Raw genomic sequence first — 20,415 nt, 5'->3', positions numbered from 1 at the left:
CATAATGTTATGGATCACACACAAAAACTCACTTAAGAGTGACTGGGGTGTTGGAATTAACAGTGACAGTTATATTCCCTGTAGTCTCAATGATTTGAATGGATCCGTTGCCGTCATTGGTCAGTTTATAGGTCACTGTGTCGCCAGGGTCATAGGCACTGACTCTGAACGTCTTGGGAACATTCACCGTCACTGTCACATTATCGGGCACTTCGAGAGTCGGTAGCCTGTTTTCTGCAAGTGAAAGATGAAATAAGAACAAAAACTGAACTTTTAGCATGCTGCTTATTTGATTGAAATCGATGTCCTTTAAACTATAGGAATACTGAAGTGATCGCAACTGTACTGTTAATATATGTGTCACCATACCAAAGCACCGTAAATCAGATCAATATTTACGGTCTCGATAAACACAAATTAATTTGAGAACCAAAACGGGCTTTAAAAAAAATAATATTAATGAATTAAAAAACACACACTTGACCAAATATATAAGCAATCAAAAAGCATAAACAGTAAAAAGGATCGCATGAAGGAGTTACTGCTGCCCTAACCGTCCTCACTCCAAGCAACATAGTACATATCGCACAAAACATGATTACAACAATACAATTTTAAAAACATTTCTGACACAGCACTTAAGAATCATACAGACTATTAGCTTACGGGATGCAGCATTCTCCTCCAGAGCTTCCTTTCTACACTCTTTGGTCTTCAGGGCAAAACCCTCACTGCCAGACACGACAAAGTCATAGATGCAGGCACGGTCAGCTGCCCCGCACACGTTCTCAGCAGCTTGTTTGTCAGAAGCAGAAATTTCTTCAAAGAAGATAGGCGTGAATTCTGAGTGAGCGTAGTCTGAATATCCTTCCTTGGGTCCGTAGCGAAGTACACTGTTCGCCTCTGTTACCGACCCTGTAAAAGTGAGAGATATGAGGAGAAAAGGAATGCACGTTTGTTCACACATTTATCAATTAGGATCTAAAAAGCTCAACAGTTTTCAAAAATCATCACAGCATAGTATGATCTCATGTCATGCACACTTAGTGTTGTTTTATTGCTCGATTGCTCGTTAGTTTTCCCTAACTTAGAGATATATATTCAAGTACATTTCACTACGATTTCAGACTAAAACAATGTTTGATCTAGCATAATCATTCTTCTGTCTTTGTGCAAAACACACAGACAGATAAAGAGAATGAAAAAAGAGACAATGTGAACTGGTACGTGTATGCGTGACAGACGGAAGGCATTGCAAAAAAGCAAACCCGTTACAACAATTTTCCTTTTGACCTAGCTCATTTACAGAAATCTGATCTTAGTAGACATTGTTTTGCATGACATCATCCCCAAATAAATAAAACAAAAACAAAGCAAAACAGAACACGAAATTCACGCTGACATACAGGCATTCCCAAACTGGTAATGAATCTGTCTGTCGGTCAGAGTGTCGTTCAGCACCGTTCCATCAGGAAGAACAAAGTCGTCCGTCTTGATCGTGTTGTAATTCCCCAGAAGGCCTCTTGTCTGGTTTCGGAACTTCTCTGGCACAAACACTCCCAAAACCAGAGATTTCCATCCAATGGAGACGGAGAAAACAATTTCTGAAAAGTAGCAAAATATTGTTCTTTTGTTAATCTTACTGAATTCAGTTACCCAGTTGCTTTAAAGTAACAATGATAAAATAATCTGTGACGTGCTTTAAATGTGAACAGTTTTCAAAGAGTAGGCTGATGACTCAACAGGAGAACACAACAGAGGATAAGACCGATGCGGAATCAATCGCTAATGAAACCCTGGGTTCTGGAGACAAGACACAACAATACACAAACAAAATACCGTCAGTGTTATTTGTAATACTTAATCACTTTGCAGTATAAGATATTCTTTGCCCTACCTGATGGAAAGATGACAGCCAGACTGCCATTATCTCTCATCAAGGTGAAGTGATCTTCATCCACAAGGAAATCATCTCCTTCCTCCTGGAATCGGCGTGTGTAGTCGGTGCCATCCCCATAGATGATCAGGGCTGGAATTGAAGAAAAGAAAAGCATATCGTAAACATAATTATGAAAGATTCGAATGTACAATTAGAACCTAGAGGGAATCCGGTTACTGCGATAATCAAAGTCACACACAAAGTCGTCCTAGTCTCTCCTTGTGGTTGTTAGTACTTTCTTCCCCCTCTCCCTCCCTTTTCTTTTTTTTATTTTCTGTAGATTCTTTTGTTCCTATTTAGCTCCCCATCCCCATTCTTTCAATTTGTACTACTGGTGTATTGTTGTTATGTCCACCATTACGAAAATGTGTGTAATTTAGTATTGTTCTGGTCACGTGATATAAGCATTTGCTTGAGTGCGTGTCCTAGCTGTGTGTTTCGAACTGTTCATGCGAAGAAATTCTGAATAAAATGTTGTTTAAACCAAAGTCACACACAAACATCAATGTCTTCAATTCTCAGATTTGATGTGGTAATGTTCTTTTGTGTGTCTTTGGTTTGTTGATTGGTTAGTTCATTCATTAGATTTGTTTAAGCTTAGTTGTCCATATACAGCTGAACCATCTAAACTAAACTGTGGTGTATTCAAATGTTTCTCGGATACTGGAATGAACACATTTTCCTTTGCACTTTTGTGTACATAAAATAACATAACATATTATACTTTCAATTCCACTCAGCAAATAATATCTTGGGATTTATAGTTTGGTATTCTTGATACCCCCACACATTTACAATAAATAAACAAATAAGAGGGATAGTTATGCTGGCCGCATGCAATGTATGTGTTTATTTGCTCGTTTGTTTGATTTCAAAATAAATTGCCTTCCTAATCATCCAGTGTAAGAAGTCCCTCGTCAAGCACATCTGTTCTCAATATTTAACAAGAGGCGAAGCCTTCAAGGCTCACGTAAGAAATCGACAAACAGTAACACAAACTCAATAACACCGTCACACATACACACACACAGTAAGCATAGGTGACACGGTGCAAGAGTGCGAGACACTAGATCTAGATCTGTCTGTCTGTAGCCTACTTACGGGGACACGACTGCCAGATGGCCAGATCGACAGCGCTTCCTCGCGCAGACACTGGAAACACGCTGTGCAGATTAACCTGAAGGAAATCTCCTTTGGTATCTTCTTTATCTATTTTTCTGGAGCTACGAAACCGAACAATGTGAAATCGTCTTCTCCGAATCGGCGAACTGCAGCTCGGTGATAACTGTATCTATACCACAATCCTTCACGCGATCTGACCTAACCTTGACCCCTGACCTGGTCTACATACCACACACGACACAAACCAATCACCTGTTTTTACCCCCCCAAAAACCCCCCACCACCCGTTTTCTTTGGATACACACTTTAACTACGTACGTGCTGACGAACGAAATGTTGATCATTGCTTCAATACTTTGATGCTGTTGCTTGAATAATAACCGGGTAAAATTAGTATTTCGGTGTTCAGTCAAATGTTAAAGTTTCTACCACAGACATACAAACATACGCACGCACGCACGCACGCAAGTATAGACAGACACAAGTTAGCATCGCATTGGCTACACTTACGTGAGCCAAAAAGAACCGGTCCGAATATGACATGGACTTAAACTGGAACTTTCAAATTGCAGGAAGAATGTTTGAAATCAGATATTTGATTTGGCTACAACTTATGAAATTCATGACATTGGGATCATGCTTCTTGAAGAAATCAACCCAAACAAATCAAGTGGCATTGACATAATTAGCACTTGTTCACACTTCATGTTTAAAGCTCTTTTACTTCTTTGTCCATTTGTTTGCATTGTGAGTTAAACTTTCGATATAAACATAATTATACAAGTCCGTTTAGGTCGGCTCCCTTAATAGATAGACTTACAGTTGTTGGTGTTAGGATCTAGCTGCACAAACACGCGGGTTCCATTTTCCTCAGCACCGAACGCCCTGAAGACAGTGGCTTTGGCCAGTGAGCCATCTGTCTCTCTCTCGGTGGGGCTGGTCCTCCCTTGCAGGACAAAGTCTGAGTCTCCAGAATTGAGTGTGATGAGAGTGTACTCGCCCCAACCGTTGAACGTGTACTCGCGCTCGTCCGGCGTAATGATGTGAGGGTCTCCAAATATCCAGGCTAAAATAGAAGTAAATGCAGTGTTGAAGCATGTGTTAGACTGATGTTTTTTGACTTTTCTAGCGCGTTCAATACGATACAGCCTCACCTTCTTGCTGAAAAGCTACTGAAAGCGTCTGTATCTGACCAACCGACCCCAGTTTGTTAGGGCTGGTATAGTACCATCTAATGGCCCGATCACAAACACCGGTGCTCCGCAGACCGTGCTATCTAGTGTACTGAATACCAACACAGGAGCTCCGAAGGGAACAGTATTGTCACCTTTTCTGTTCTCCCTGTATACTGCTGACTGCAGGAGTTCTCACGGGTCGTGCTTCATCGACAAATTTGCTGACGATACTGGACTTACAGGACAGATTACTGACGACAATGACACACACTACAGACAAGAAGTTAGCAGCTTTGTGGACTGGTGCGACGAGAATTACCTGGACTTGAACACAGGAAAAACTAAAGAAATGATTTTTGACACTAGAAGAAAAAAGGTAGCACACAAGCCTATCGTGATAGCTGGTGTTGAAGTCGAACAGGTTGAAAGCTATCGCTACCTAGGTGTAATGATCGACAACAAGCTGTCTTGGCATGCCAACACTGACCAAATCTTGAAGAAAGCGCACACGCGCATGTACTGTCTAAGGAAGCTTAGATCGTTCTCTGTTCGTAATGACATCCTGCAGATGTTCTATCTGTCCACTGTTGGTAGCGTGTTGACATATATGCATGTGTGTGCTGGGGGGGGGGGGGTAACCTTAGTAAACAGGATAGTGACAGGCTAGAAAAGCTAGTCAAGAAGGCTGGATCTGTTGTAGGCAGGAAACAAGAGACCATTGAATCAGTTTGCCAGAGACGACTGACTGACCGACTGACCTCCATTTTGGCTGACGAGACACACCCACTGAAACCTGAATTTGACTCTCGGCGCATTGACAGGAGTGGTAGACTGAGGGCTATGGTTGCTAGAACGTCACGTTTCCGCAATTCTTTTGTTCCCAGAGCTATCCATGCTTTCAACCAATCACATGTTAGAGGCCTCTATCATGTTTCTCTGTCATAATTATTACTGTACTCTGTTGCTGGGTTATCTTTTATGTATGTATTTTTAGTAACTGTATTACCGTAGTTCAAATGTGCGGTGTTATAGTCGACATGTGGTGCTTTGTATACCTTGTGTGTGCGTGGATGTGGAGGTGGACTCTTGGACGTCTTTTTGTTATTGGAATTATGGTTTTTATATTTAGTCAAGTTTTGACTAAATATTTTAACATCGAGGGGGAATCGAAACGAGGGTCGTGGTGTATGTGCGTGTGTGTGTCTGTCTGTCTGTGTGTGTGTCTGTGTGTGTGTGTAGAGCGATTCAGACTAAACTACTGGACCGATCTTTATGAAATTTGACATGAGAGTTCCTGGGTATGAAATCCCGGAACGTTTTTTTCATTTTTTTGATAAATGTCTTTGATGACGTCATATCCGGCTTTTCGTGAAAGTTGAGGCGGCACTGTCACGCCCTCATTTTTCAACCAAATTGGTTGAAATTTTGGTCAAGTAATCTTCGACGAAGCCCGGACTTCGGTATTGCATTTCAGCTTGGTGGCTTAAAAATTAATTAATGACTTTGGTCATTAAAAATCTGAAACTTGTAAAAAAAAAAAAAAATTTATAAAACGATCCAAATTTACGTTTATCTTATTTTCCATCATTTGCTGATTCCAAAAACATATAAATATGTTATATTCGGATTAAAAACAAGCTCTGAAAATTAAATATATAAACATTATTATCAAAATTAAATTATCCAAATCAATTTAAAAACACTTTCATCTTATTCCTTGTCGGTTCCTGATTCCAAAAACATATAGATATGATATGTTTGGATTAAAAACACGCTCAGAAAGTTAAAACAAAGAGAGGTACAGAAAAGCGTGCTATCCTTCTTAGCGCAACTACTACCCCGCTCTTCTTGTCAATTTCACTGCCTTTGCCATGAGCGGTGGACTGACGATGCTACGAGTATACGGTCTTGCTGAAAAATGGCATTGCGTTCAGTTTCATTCTGTGAGTTCGACAGCTACTTGACTAAATATTGTATTTTCGCCTTACGCGACTTGCTGTTAAATTGTATTGCTGTTGCTGTTGTTGTTGTGTGAGTGAGTTGTGTGTTGGCAGACTTGACTTGACGGATGACTGTTTGCGTTAGTGAGACTGTGATCATACTCATAATAATCATACTCACTTATTTTCTTATGATGTTTTTATTTTTTATTATGCATTCTTATTCTTTTGATTGGAAATGAGTATTGTTACAATATAATTTCCATATGGATTAATAAATTTGAGTTGAGTTGAGTGTCAGAATTGCTGAAGACGTAATGGAACACAAACTCACAGGTGCAGATATTTTATATGGTTATCTTATCTATCCAGGCCAACAAAATGCCAACAGTAAGCCTATACTGTGCATAAAACAAAATGTCTTTACTTCGATCATGCTTTTAACGCCTATCACAACATACATATTTGGAATCAGGATGTAATGCAGTGAAACCCCTATTGTGGCTGTAGTTAGCATGGACCAACCACTTTTTGTTAATCAAGTCAATGTTTTAGATACAAATGCTGAGATGTTCTATAGTCGGAAAAACATCTTAATGACGGATCCGAACTGTAATAGATTCTGGGCGAATTTTTGAAATATATAGGGTGCTAAGACCGCTCAGACACGGGTTTTTTTTAAAAATATGGGAGCATGACTATTCAAGTAAAACTGTTCACAAAATGATAATGAAAATTATATTCAAAAAACAAATTACGATATGATTGTGTCCAGTTAAGAGGCACGACACAATTAGAAAAAGCATGTTTGGGTTTGCATGTCTATGATTTTCAACTTCATTCAAGACAAAACAGCTGTTCGGATAGAAGTCTTAGACACATTTTATGTTTATATGGTTTCGCTTTTGCTCAGGCTTGTATACATTGGGTAACTAATAAGGCAGTGAATGAAAGAATGTTCAACATTTCCGAAAACACACAGTGAAATCACGAAAGATCTACTATCCCTTTGTCCATGAATAGAATCTATGAGTTAGATGATGTCACTGACATAGTAATATGTAATTTCACGAATGCCGCCAATCTTTTACATCCTATAAGTATTGTTATACCAGCTCAGAAAGTTGTGGCAGCACAAAACGCCCAAAATGTCGTACCTAATTTACCTTTGCTGACACATAAAACACACTGCAGGAATCACAAACTGCCGGCAAGATTATTCACATGACAGCTCGGCAAATTCCTGATATTTCCGTAAGTACTCGGACATTATGGGAGGCTTACCTGTTTCATTCATTGCAAAACAAAATTTTCCCACCTCAAGTTTTGACTAAATGTTTTCAGATAGACCAGGAATCGAGACCAGGGTGGTGGTGTATGTGTGTCTGTGTGTGTATATGTGTAGAGTAGTTTTGAGAGAAAAAACCTACTGGACCGATCTTCTACGTCATTCATGTCGTCTTATAATCATTGTCTCGCTTGTGTCTTCTCCCCTAGCGCCTGCACCTTTTGAGAGCTAAAGTCTGTTTTGTTTAAATTAATATTTGTTTGTCTGTGCACTTAAAAGACCGCTGAGTCGAAATATCTGTGACTGTAACGTATTGTTCTGTCAATAACAAAATGTTCCAACTACTTACCTTTCTTGGGTTTTTTATTCTGAATTTTAAAACGTTGGCAGTCTCTTTGTTTTTGGATTTACATACAAATTCTTCAAGAGGATACCCCCAGACGTTCCCCCCCCCCCCCCCATGTTTTTGATAAACGTCATATGCGGCTATTTGTGAAATGGTGAGGCGGCACTGTCATGACCTCATTTTGCAACCAGGTTGATTAACATTGTGGTCAATAAATCTTTGAGTTAGTCCGGATAATGGAATTGCATTTCAGCTTGGAAGCTGAAACTTGAATAAATAGTTTGCTCTTTATAGCTGTCATTAAAATCACATGTTCACCAACAGATTGAAAATGTTTGCATGGTATTTCGTATCTGATCGTGAATCCAGAAAATATAAATATATGTTATGTTTATTTAAAACTGTGGTCAGAATTAAACAAAATAGGTGTAAGAAAAGTGGGTACTACGTTCTCATGTTTCGCAGAAACGAGCGCAATCTGTCTCGGTCTTCGGGTTTGGGCTAATCGAGGCTTACTTCATGTGGTTTTGATGATGACTGGTTTTTATTGTTGATATTTTAGGTTCAGGCCGACAAATTAACTAAATGTTTTGATATCGCTTTACACGATTTGTTGAAGTCTTGAGACTTTAAACATAACTGAACTGTGAAGATTTTAAAGGTGCGATATCTAACAGGCAGACAATATTATTTTAAAACAATTTAATTTGCCGTTTTTACTAAAACGTTGAGCACTTTGGGGTGAGAAAACGTGTGCACCTTTGAGTTATAAATTCATTTCACTTTTCATTTCTGATGGAATTTCTTTTACATGTAACGTTTTTATCAGCATTTCCCCAAGCCTACTAGAACGAGATTTACTGACCCCATGATGTGGTGATTTATCTTTTGTCCACGCTACTGTTCACACACACACACACACGAGACTTTCGCGTGTCATTCTGCATTTTATTGATTCGGCTGTGTAGCAATGAACGAGCTTCTTAATGTTGCTTCCATATTGGCAATACCATAAATGTAAGGAGGAGAGAGAGAGAGAGAGAGAGAGAGAGAGAGAGAGAGAGAGAGAGAGAGAGAGAGAGAGAGAACAAGAACAAGAACAAGAACAAATCTTTAATTGTCTAAGGCCACAGCCCCTTACAATAGTGGTTAAAATAACAGCAATAGTATCTGCACAGTTATAAATTATAGTCACGCATAAAATTCAACAAATACATTAAAACCCTGATGACATATCACTGAACCTCATTTATAAGGGTTCGTCTCTTCTGTAGCATGAAGAACACAAATCTGCTGAAGCTGTTCATCACATTTTCCTCATTATTGCCACAGAAATACACAAGTTGTTGTTGCAGCGTCTTAGAGTTCGAGATTTTCAAATACTTTGCTCGAAGGTCTTGATAAAAAGGACATAAAAATACAACATGGTGTTCATCTTCTCTATCAGCTGTACAGAGAGGACAGTTTCTTGTCGTTTGGTTTGGTGCGTACCGAAACTTGTGAGCGTTGATTTCGGATACTCCTGCGCAGAAACGAGTAAGAGCAACTCTGTACTTAATATCTTCGATTAATTCAATGTATTTCTTCTTTTCCAAGCATGTTTTGTAACAATTATAAATGTCAAAACGTTCACTGCATTCTAAAAAGGAGAACCATTCTTGACAAAAACAATCTTGTAAACGTCTTTTAAACTCTTGTAAGAAACACTTCTCATTCCCAACCGTTCCGTACATCCACACAGCAGCAAAACCATTACAACATAAAAGACTCTGCACATGTGAGACCCAATTTGTGTGGCCCTTCGATGCCAAATTACATAAAGCTGTATATGCAATCTTGGAATATCTTGAATCAGGTTGCTTCAGCAGTGTAAACCAGTATTTCACACATCTGACTGCAGAGTTAATATACAGCGGATGTCTTCCCAATTCACCATACACAATGTTGTTTGGAGTTCGAATTGTCACTTTCAGAAACTTTTTACACGCAAACAGGTGGACCCTTTCCACAGAGTCATACTTTCCATATCCCCATAGCTCTGAACCATACAAGAGCATAGGAGCGATCCGTGCGTCAAACAGTTTGAAAAACACCTTTGCCGAATGGCAGCCAAGTCTGTTCAGTAATCTAACGATTTCGATCACTCCCTTTTTCGCCATGGTTGTCTTTGTTTCTACTGCAATGTTCCAGCTCAGTTGGGTGGAAAGGGTTACACCGAGATATTTAAACGAGTTCACAATCTCAAGACGATCCATTCCGTAGAACAACTTCTCCTTCTGTGCAATGTGCCCGCCCTTTCTAAAAACCATGACCTTAGTCTTTGTCAAGTTCACGTTCAGACACAGTTTTTCTGCAGAGCAGCGCAGGACATTAAGCTGGTTTTGTAGGCCTACTACAGTGCCAGATAACAGCGCAATGTCGTCAGCAAAAAGCATTACAAACAGTTCTAACTCAGACGGAGATAAACGTATCCCATGTCTGCCTCGTTGTATGACATCCTGAGCCAGTTCGTTGATCAGAAACGAGAAAATTGTCGGTGAGGCTACACAACCTTGCTTAAGGCCTTGCATACATTCAAAGAAATCAGTGTATTCGTTTCCGCACCGCACGCATGCTTTCACGTTTTCATACATGCTCTTTAACACCTTAAATATTTTGCCTTGTATCCCTAATCGAAAAAGCACTGACCAGAGCACGGGGCGCTTAATGCTATCGTAAGCCTTACAAAAATCTATGTAGGCTACATACAGTTTGGCCTTTTGTGAAAATTGTTTCTGGACGCAAGCGTAAAGGGTAAACACATGATCAATAGTTGAGTAATTCCTCCGGAAGCCAGCCTGGCTTTCATCTAAAATGTTATTATTTTCTGACCACACAGACAGGCGGTCGTTCAGAACAGACATACAAATTTTGCTCATCGTACTGGTGAGGGAAATTCCTCTGTAATTATCAGGGTTATCACAGTCTCCTTTTTTATGTAACGGCACAATAATGGCCTTGGACCACTCTTTTGGGTACACCCTCTTCTCGAGAATGTTGTTGAACAATTTAACGAAAAAGGGTAAAATAAGACTTTCAGACACTTTCAACATTTCATTCAACACACCATCAAACCCTGCCGCTTTACCATTTTTCAAATTTCTGATTGCTTTACTAATTTCAATTTCAGTTATTTCACTGTCAAGAATTACGTCACTGATACCTGTATCAGGCAACTGATCGTCTTCGGGTTCACCTTCAACTGTATCGGTATTTAAAACATCCTTAAAATGTTCGTACCATGCCTCTTTTGGTACGGAGTTGGAGTGCACCTCTTTTCTATTACATTTCCTTATTTCCTTCCAAAATTCCGTTGGTTTATCAGCAGAGAGCACTAAGTTATGAACTTGTTTTAACCTGTACTCTGTTCGCTTTGTTCGAAGAAGGTCTTTATACTCCTTCCTGACTTCAGCGTACTTTTGCTTTGCTATCTCTTTTTCTTCTTTATCTTCTGTTTTAATTCTTTGGTAACTTCTCAGCAACCGTCTCGCAGATCGCTTCTTTTCCAAACATTCAACATCAAACCATGAGGACGCGCTTCTACCTTCATCGTCACCTCCGACTTTTTTGGTCATGCACCTTGCCGACTGTAACATTGCTTTGTTAAAAATCTCCAGCCCCTCGTCCATGTCTGCGCTGATGATGTCGCACGCTTCCTTTAACTTAGCTTTAAAATCGTCTGATTTACCACTTTCAATAAAATCATTCTTTTTTGCATCGTTCCACACAACTTTTGAGACACGTGCTTGTTTAGGGGGCTGGCGCTGATTCCCTTTCAACCCAAGCGCAAGGTCACAGGCATATGCATTGATTCTATTCTGTCGCCAATGGTTAAATCGTGAATGTTATTGGCTAGGTCAACAGAGGCTAAACAATAATCCACCACACTGTTACCACTATGGGAGATATAAGTAAACTTGCACGAGTTGTCCGCATTGCAAACACCATTCAAGATTTTGAGATCAAAGCATACACATAGATCGATAAGCTTTGTACCAAACCCATTTAGTGTATAGTCTTCAGTCATTCTACCATGTGAAATCGTGTCATGGTCATGACCTTGCGAGTCTTGATCAAGGAGGTCAAAAATGTTCTGCGTATCTACCTGGTAGTCTAATGTTCTAGAATTAAAATCACCGCACAAGAGCGTGTGGCAATCACTTGTCATTTCTAAAACATCACTTAAACATAGCTCCACGTCATTTAGATGGCACGAGGAGTGAGAGAGAGAGAGAGAGAGAGAGAGAGAGAGAGAGAGAGAGAGAGAGAGAGAGAGAGAGAGAGAGAAAGAGAGAGAGAGAGATAGAGAGAGAGATAATTAGTTTTAACGTCCTCTTAGAACTATTTGGCCTATCTTGGGGGGAGAGAGAGAGAGAGAGAGAGAGAGAGAGAGAGAGAGAGAGAGAGAGAGAGAGAGAGAGAGAGAGAGAGAGAGAGAGAGAGAGAGAGAGAGAGAGAGAGAGAGAGACGAGAGAGTATAATGTATAAACCTCTGCACGGTCTCTAAAAAAGAAACACTACATTATCAGTAATGTAAAAAGATCTTCAAGTGGAGAAATATCCGTAGGAAACAAAACCCACTTAAACTTCAACTTACTGAATGTAAACGGGTAGTCGGCTCTGCAGCTTCCCACAGGTCTCAGCATGTAATATAAGTTACAGTGCGCAGTATCTGACAAATGAATGTCACAACATGTATCGTGGGCTAACTTGTCTTCCATCTGATAATACCCCCGGAGGTGCATGTAGCTCGGGTTGTATGCCAGGGCACTTCCAGCATTGGGTGGAGATATGATGAGTTGTTTGTAGTTTGTGTCTGCCGAATCCAGCGAATAGCAGCATTCCTTGCAACAGGGAAAAGTAAATCAAAATTTTTTTTTCAGATATGTACGTTTTAGGTGTATACTCTTCCAGGAATGAGAGTCTATGAGTGTATGCATAGACTAGTGATGTAAGTGTTATACACAGTTAATAGTGGTCTGGGTGGCCGAGTGGTAACGCACTTGCTCGGAAGCGAGAGGTTGCGAGTTCAACCCTGGGTCAGGGCGTTAGCAATTTTGTCCCCCCTTTCCTAACCTAGGTGGTGGGTTCAAGTGCTAGTCTTTCGGATGAGACGAAAAACCGAGGTCCCTTCGTGTACACTACATTGGGGTGTGCACGTTAAAGATCCCACGATTGACAAAAGAGTCTTTCCTGGCAAAATTGTATAGGCATAGATAAAAATGTCCACCAAAATACCCGTGTGACTTGGAATAATAGGCCGTGAAAAGTAGGATATGCGCCGAACTGGCTGCGATCTGCTGGCCGATGTGAATGCGTGATGTATTGTGTAATATGGACCACCTTCAACAAATCGAAGAAAATAAAAACTAAAGGCAATTTTAATTAATTCATTAAGAAGCTTGCTGAAAATAACCTATAACTTGCCCTCGAGATTTCAAAAAAATATAGCAAATAGTCTTTTTTTTTGGAAGTTGATAATTTCACTTATTTTCACTCTGTTTTTGATAAGCTTCTTCAGTTTCCTGGTGTGCTTCAAATAATGCTCTCATCAACCCGAAACAGCTAAATCTAAAGCATATTTGAATTAGTCTGACTTGCACACTAAGTTGTATCATGTTATTTTGAAGCATGGAGTGCTTTTTACAGTGATTTGTGAAGGCCGCTTCACTGGTCCATATTGGGCGCCCAGGCTCCTAATATGGACCATTTGTGATTTTTTTCTGTATTTAATTTTTGCTGAAGGTCTATCAAAGCTATTTCACTCTAATTAGGCATAACGGTTAAACTAAGAGAGAAGGACTACCAACCACAAAATAAAACCTCTTCGCAAGAAAACAAGCTAGTTATCAGCAATAAACAAAAAGTGGTCCATATTAGGGGCCCTTCCCCTACATTGATAACCTTTAAAACCCCCATGTGGGTTATTCTTCAGAGCTGTGTATTAGTGAAAAAACATTTAACGAAGGTGATAGTTGTTTATTTAACTGATGTATTTTAACCAGAAACATTGATTTCATGAATGAATAATAGTTCCATAATATATAACCTTGGCCTGCAGAGAATGAATTAGAAATACTTGCACATTTTGTTTCTCTACGTTCAGTAAATTACAAGCGTTCAAAGTACATCACTCATGTAACAGGGAAACTAGAGGATGTGTAATAGATTTGAATACTAACAATTACAACAAAAGGAAACAAACATGTATGCCATGTTTTTTTGTGTTAATGCCTGAATCATTATCTAGATGGAGTATTAGTGAAAACAGTAAAGAGAATAAATTCTAGTTGCCACTTGGTGTACGTTATAATCATTTTAAAGAATAATAAGAATGCATGTTACAAAATGGTACACAGTTCTGGAGAGAAACCGATACACTTATCAATGTGTACTCTACTTCTGTAAGACGACAACACAGCTACAGTTTCTGTTAAATCCCCACCTGCAAAACCTCCGTCTCTTTACTCGTATTACTGCTTGTTACAACACACTTTTCGTTATCACAAACCTTTCCAACAGGATAGAAACGGTTGCTGCTTGCTCGGTTCATTCGGTAACATTCGAATTTTCTTATGTTGTCAACCCGAGCCCTGACCCAGAGGTAGCGAGTCTTCTGCCACACGTCACGGTGAGAGCAAGGGCATTGCGGCAGTTTGGAGAAAAACAGCTGTCTGACAGAATGGTAGTTGAGGTTTCTGAGGAACCAGGTAATACACGTCGCTTCAGGGCTGCGTGACACTGTTCCTATTTTGTAGAACCACGTGCCAAGTCGACCTGCAATGCGGAGTGAAGTGATAAACAAAATGTGTGCGGCCTTCGTTGTTGTACCACTACATTCAGGATATCACTAACAACGTAAGAATGTAAGAGTCTCACCACAAAACACATAACAGTATTTGCTGCAGTATTACAATTTGTATTTACCGCGATACTGTTGAAGTCAATGCATCACCAACAAATACGCTTCCCACAACAGATATGCTGGGCTATGCTAAAAACAAAAAATTAATGAATGAATGAACAGGCAATCAAAGAGTATATACTGTCTCAGATATCTATCCTGGGTATTATGAACTGAACAAATACAGAACACAGTACAATTGCCATCGGCCATCGCATACTCGTATATTACAGCTGTTTTACAATCAGCCAAAATGTTCTTAACAAACGTATGTTAAGAACAACTCCCATAGTGAAATTGAAGGAAAACAAAGTGAAAATCCCCCTGCCATAGAGGAGCTAAAGAATCAACAATAAACGACTGCATGGATAGCTTGATGCACGAATGCATTGCGGACATGTTTGTCTCCAACCAAGAGAAAGTTCCAAAAAATCCCTTTTGTGCTTCTTATTATACAGTGACGTCAAAGACAGCCTTTTCTGCTGTTCATACATTCAGGGGTTATGGTTACACTAAACGACGTAGTTGTAGCCATACTGCCATCCAGATTTATTTTTTCCTTGCGAGCAGTCACAGGGTGTTTGTGCTGTCTGCCAACCGTTAGATGACCCCGCCCAAGTCTGTTAAGGAACCGTTTGACCGTTATAGAACGCGTCTTTTTGATTTTTTGGCACAGTTGGAAACTGTTGTTTTTATCCCTACCATTGTTTCCAAACATTATATAGGAATGTTTTGTGAACAACGGATAATAGCCGCTACTCGCATGTGTAGCAAAAGTGAGCGTACATACTCACCCTGGTCGTCCAGCCGTTGTCCGTTGCCCGTCTTTATCTGTCTGTACTGAACATTACCTTTGGATATTTCTCCAACGCTATGAAGTGAAGAAATACCAAATGTTGCAAAATGTTGTATGACCCCAAGAGCTCAAAAAAGATACTTGAGAACCTTGACCTTACCATAAGGTCAAGGTCACAGGGAGAATTAATGTGGTCTAAAAACTGCAAAATTTCACATTGTGCCAGTTTTCTGGAAAACAAATTAAAAACAGCGGGCTTAGTTTTGTATGGTATACAAGAAAAAGAAAGCCTTATCTTCTGATACCATTTTGGTTGACCTCGCTTCAATGTCAAGGTCAGAGGAGCCCTTCAAAGTTGAATTGTAGACATATTTTGATGTGAGCTTGCCCCTTTAACTTTACTATGGACAATATCTCTTACAAACTTAAACACTGAGTGGGGCGTTTGTTAGAATTTCATAGTGAGCCACATCTGGTCACATATCGTCAGGGTCAAGGTCACATTAACCCCTATGAAAAATGTGACCAAGCCGGGTAAAGAAATCCATGTGTCTTGGTAAAAAATCTTAACAAAGCAAAGCCCATGCGACTCTCATGCTTGACCTTTGTCTTAAAGTGACCTTCACCTTCAGGTGACCTTGAAGGTGAAGGTCTAACAACTGAAGCTGACAAGGACATTGTACACTATTAGAACTGGTTTACAGATTGTTCCTACCAAATTACACATGACCTTTGGCCAAGGTCAAGATCATCAAAGGTCACACATCACAAGGCTATCAATTCAAGACATAGGAAGCATAAACATACTTATTGGCACTTTCTACAAAGAGACATTAACACTTTTAGTTATTCAATTGCCCGTTTCAGTCACATTTCATAAGGGGCAAAGTGACCTTGACCTTGATGATATGTGACTAAATGTGGCTCAATATCAGTATATAACATGTGCCCCACACAATTATGAAGTTTGAAAGATTTTTTTTCATAGTTCAGGGTCAAGGTCACTTCAAAACATGTATACAATCCAACTTTGAAGGTCCCCTGTGACCTTGACCTTGAAGCAAGGTCAAACAAACTGGTATCAATAGATAGGGCTTGCTTTGACCTAAATAACACTTGTAGCTAAGGTCGTCATTCTCAATACCGTGGGAGAAAATTGTGAAAATGTGAAAATTTACTGTTTTTGAACAACATTATTTTATGTCCCCTGTGACCTTGACCTTGAAGCAAGTTGTGCGCAGTGAGTTGGTTTACGACATTCACCCTTCGCTGTTATAGACAGGCACTTAGTAAAACCAAGCATTTGTGGGCAGCCATGACAATTTTGCACCTGTGGGAGCAATAAGGGCAGCCCACACAATCCAGTCTGTAAGGGCAAACTCCCGTTCCACGTTTCAATGTCTTGTGAGGTCGGCAGAACAGAATCTGCTCTGTTGATCTCACAATACTAACCCGCAAAACAGGAGCCCTGACTCCGCAGACCAGATTGAGTGAACTGCCCCTGCTGCTCTCATATGCTGCTGCTGCCCCACTCAGTGTTTAAGTTTGTAAGAGATATCGTCCATAGTAAAGTTAAGGGGCAAGCTCACATCAAGATATGTCTACAATTCAACTTTGAAGGACTCCTGTGACCTTGACATTGAAGCGAGGTCAACCAAAATGGTATCAGAAGATAAGGCTTTCTTTTTATATTTAGTCAAGTTTTGACTAAATATTTTAACATCGAGGGGGAATCGAAACGAGGGTCGTGGTGTATGTGCGTGCGTGTGTGTGTGTGTGTGTGTGCGTGTGTGTGTGTGTGTAGAGCGATTCAGACTAAACTACTGGACCGATCTTTATGAAATTTGAAATGAGAGTTCCTGGGTATGAAATCCCCGAACGTTTTTTTCATTTTTTTGATAAATGTCTTTGATGACGTCATATCCGGCTTTTCGTGAAAGTTGAGGCGGCACTGTCACGCCCTCATTTTTCAACCAAATTGGTTGAAATTTTGGTCAAGTACTCTTCGACGAAGCCCGGACTTCGGTATTGCATTTCAGCTTGGTGGCTTAAAAATTAATTAATGACTTTGGTCATTAAAACTCTGAAAATTGTAAAAAAAGATAAAAATTTATAAAACGATCCAAATTTACGTTTATCTTATTCTCCATCATTTGCTGATTCCAAAAACATATAAATATGTTATAATCGGATTAAAAACAAGCTCTGAAAATTAAATATATTTAAATTATTATCAAAATTGTTTTTTCGAAATCAATTTAAAAACACTTTCATCTTATTCCTTGTCGGTTCCTGATTCCAAAAATATATAGATATGATATGTTTGGATTAAAAACACGCTCAAAAAGTTAAAACGAAGAGAGGTACAGAAAAGCGTGCTATCCTTCTCAGCGCAACGAATACCCCGCTCTTCTTGTCAATTCCACGTGCACTGCCTTTGCCACGGGCGGTGGAGTGACGATGCTACGAGTATACGGTCTTGCTGCGTTGCGTTGCGTTCAGTTTCATTCTGTGAGTTCGACAGCTACTTGACTAAATATTGTATTTTCGCCTTACGCGACTTGTTCTTGTATACCATACAAAACTAAGCCCGCTGTTTTTACATTTAGTCAAGTTTTGACTAAATGTTTTAACGTAGAGGGGGGAATCGAGACGAGGGTGTGGTGTATGTGTGTGTGTCTGTGCGTGTGTGTGTGTGTGTCTGTGCGTGTGTGTGTGTGTGTGTGTGTGTGTAGAGCGATTCAGACCAAACTACTGGACCGATCTTTATGAAATTTGACATGAGAGTTCCTGGGTATGATATCCCCGAACGTTTTTTTCATTTTTTTTATAAATGTCTTTGATGACGTCATATCCGGCTTTTCGTGAAAGTTGAGGCGGCACTGTCACGCTCTCATTTTTCAACCAAATTGGTTGAAATTTTGGTCAAGTAATCTTCGACAAAGCCCGGACTTCGGTATTGCATTTCAGCTTGGTGGCTTAAAAATTAATTAATGACTTTGGTCATTAAAAATCTGAAAATTGTAAAAAAAAATAAAAATTTATAAAACGATCAAAATTTACGTTCATCTTATTCTCCATCATTTTCTGATTCCAAAAACATATAAATATGTTATATTTGGATTAAAAACAAGCTCTGAAAATTAAATATATAAAAATTATTATCAAAATTAAATTGTCGAAATCAATTTAAAAACACTTTCATCTTATTCCTTGTCGGTTCCTGATTCCAAAAACATATAGATATGATATGTTTGGATTAAAAACACACTCAGAAAGTTAAAACGAAGAGAGGTACAGAAAAGCGTGCTATCCTTCTAAGCGCAACTACTACCCCGCTCTTCTTGTCAATTTCACTGCCTTTGCCGTGAGCGGTGGACTGACGATGATACGAGTACGAGTATACGGTCTTGCTGCGTTGCATTGCGTTCAGTTTCATTCTGTGAGTTCGACAGCTACTTGACTAAATATTGTATTTTCGCTTTACGCGACTTGTTAATTTGTTTTCCAGAAAACTGGCACAATGTGAAATTTTGCAGTTTTTAGACCACATTCATTCTCCCTGTGACCTTGACCTTAAGGTAAGGTCAAGGTTCTCAAGTATCTTTTTTGAGCTCTTGGGGTCATACAACATTTTGCAACATTTGTTGTTTCTTCACTTCATAGCGTTCAAGAAATATCCAAAGGTAATGATTTGTACAGACAGATGAAGACGGGCAACGGACAACGGCTGTACGACCAGGGTGAGTATGTACGCTCACTTTTGCTACACATGCGAGTAGCGGCTATTATCCGTTGTTCACAAAACATTCCTATATAATGTTTGGAAACAATGGTAGGGATAAAAATCAACCGTTTCAAAATGTGCTAAAAAATCAAAAAGACGCGTTCCATAACGGTCAAACGGTCCCTTAACAGACTTGGGCGGGGTCGTCTGACGGTTGGCAGACAGCACAAACACCCTGTGACTGCTCGCAAGGAAAAAATAAATCTGGATGGCAGTATGGCTACAACTACGTCGTTTAGTGTAACCATAACCCCTGAATGTATGAACAGCAGAAAAGGCTGTCTTTGACGTCACTGTATAATAAGAAGCACAAAAGAGATTTTTTGGAACTTTCTCTTGGTTGGAGACAAACATGTCGGCAATGCATTCGTGCATCAAGCTATCCATGCAGTCGTTTATTGTTGATTCTTTAGCTCCTCTATGGCAGGGGGTTTTTCACTTTGTTTTCCTTCAATTTCACTATGGGAGTTGTTCTTAAACATACGTTTGTTAAGACAATTTTGGCTGATTGTAAAACAGCTGTAATATACGGCAGTCCAGGTTGTCCTTCAACTGTAAAAATGAAATAATGCTCTTTAAAGTATCATTTACAACAGTGGTGGCTGTTTTCACAAGTATGCTACAAAAAACACGACAATACATAATACATAAGGAAAAGCCCTATGTTTGGTCAGTTGGTGAGATAGGTAAATGTTATTTTTGTGTGACAGTTCTGATGGTTTTCAAAGGGCTAATTCTTTGCTTTTCGACATATGCCCAACTGAAAACGCTTTAGCAACTCATGTGCACATGACAAATATCTAAATAGACTACATGTTCGCAGAAAACACAATACTGATTATAGAGGGAAAAATAACGGCTCTTTTTAAAAGCACGTTTAGTAGTGAAGTACTTTTAGGATTGTTTGGAATTTTTTACCAGCAGACACCCTTTCACTGCTAAGTGTCTTAGTATTGTAAGATGTGTGATATGAGTTTTGGTTTAAAGGTGCCTTTGGTTTGAACACCCCCATCCCTACGAGGGAGAATTACACAGAAATAGAAGGAAATTGAGCCTATTTGGAACCAGACTTTAGTATG

At 39.5% G+C, this 20,415-nt stretch overlaps 1 protein-coding gene across 1 annotated transcript in view; it reads right to left on the bottom strand.

Annotated features, from left to right (window-relative positions):
- LOC138947168 (uncharacterized) overlaps positions 1-20,415 on the bottom strand; it is a 256,793-nt gene that overhangs the window by 40,671 nt on the left and 195,707 nt on the right. Inside the window, exons 38-44 of the mRNA XM_070318604.1 lie at positions 14,361-14,626; positions 12,447-12,693; positions 3,882-4,127; positions 1,898-2,029; positions 1,407-1,604; positions 667-915; positions 33-234 (exon numbers count right to left, since the gene is read on the bottom strand). Coding sequence (XP_070174705.1) covers positions 33-234; positions 667-915; positions 1,407-1,604; positions 1,898-2,029; positions 3,882-4,127; positions 12,447-12,693; positions 14,361-14,626 — 1,540 coding nt within the window. The remainder of the gene's footprint in view (positions 1-32; positions 235-666; positions 916-1,406; positions 1,605-1,897; positions 2,030-3,881; positions 4,128-12,446; positions 12,694-14,360; positions 14,627-20,415) is intronic.

Source organism: Littorina saxatilis, linkage group LG14 (genome assembly GCF_037325665.1).
Source record: "Littorina saxatilis isolate snail1 linkage group LG14, US_GU_Lsax_2.0, whole genome shotgun sequence".
NCBI classification, from domain to species: domain Eukaryota; kingdom Metazoa; phylum Mollusca; class Gastropoda; order Littorinimorpha; family Littorinidae; genus Littorina; species Littorina saxatilis.
Note: the sequence above shows the minus strand (reverse complement) of the source record. Positions and strands in the feature narration are given on the sequence as shown.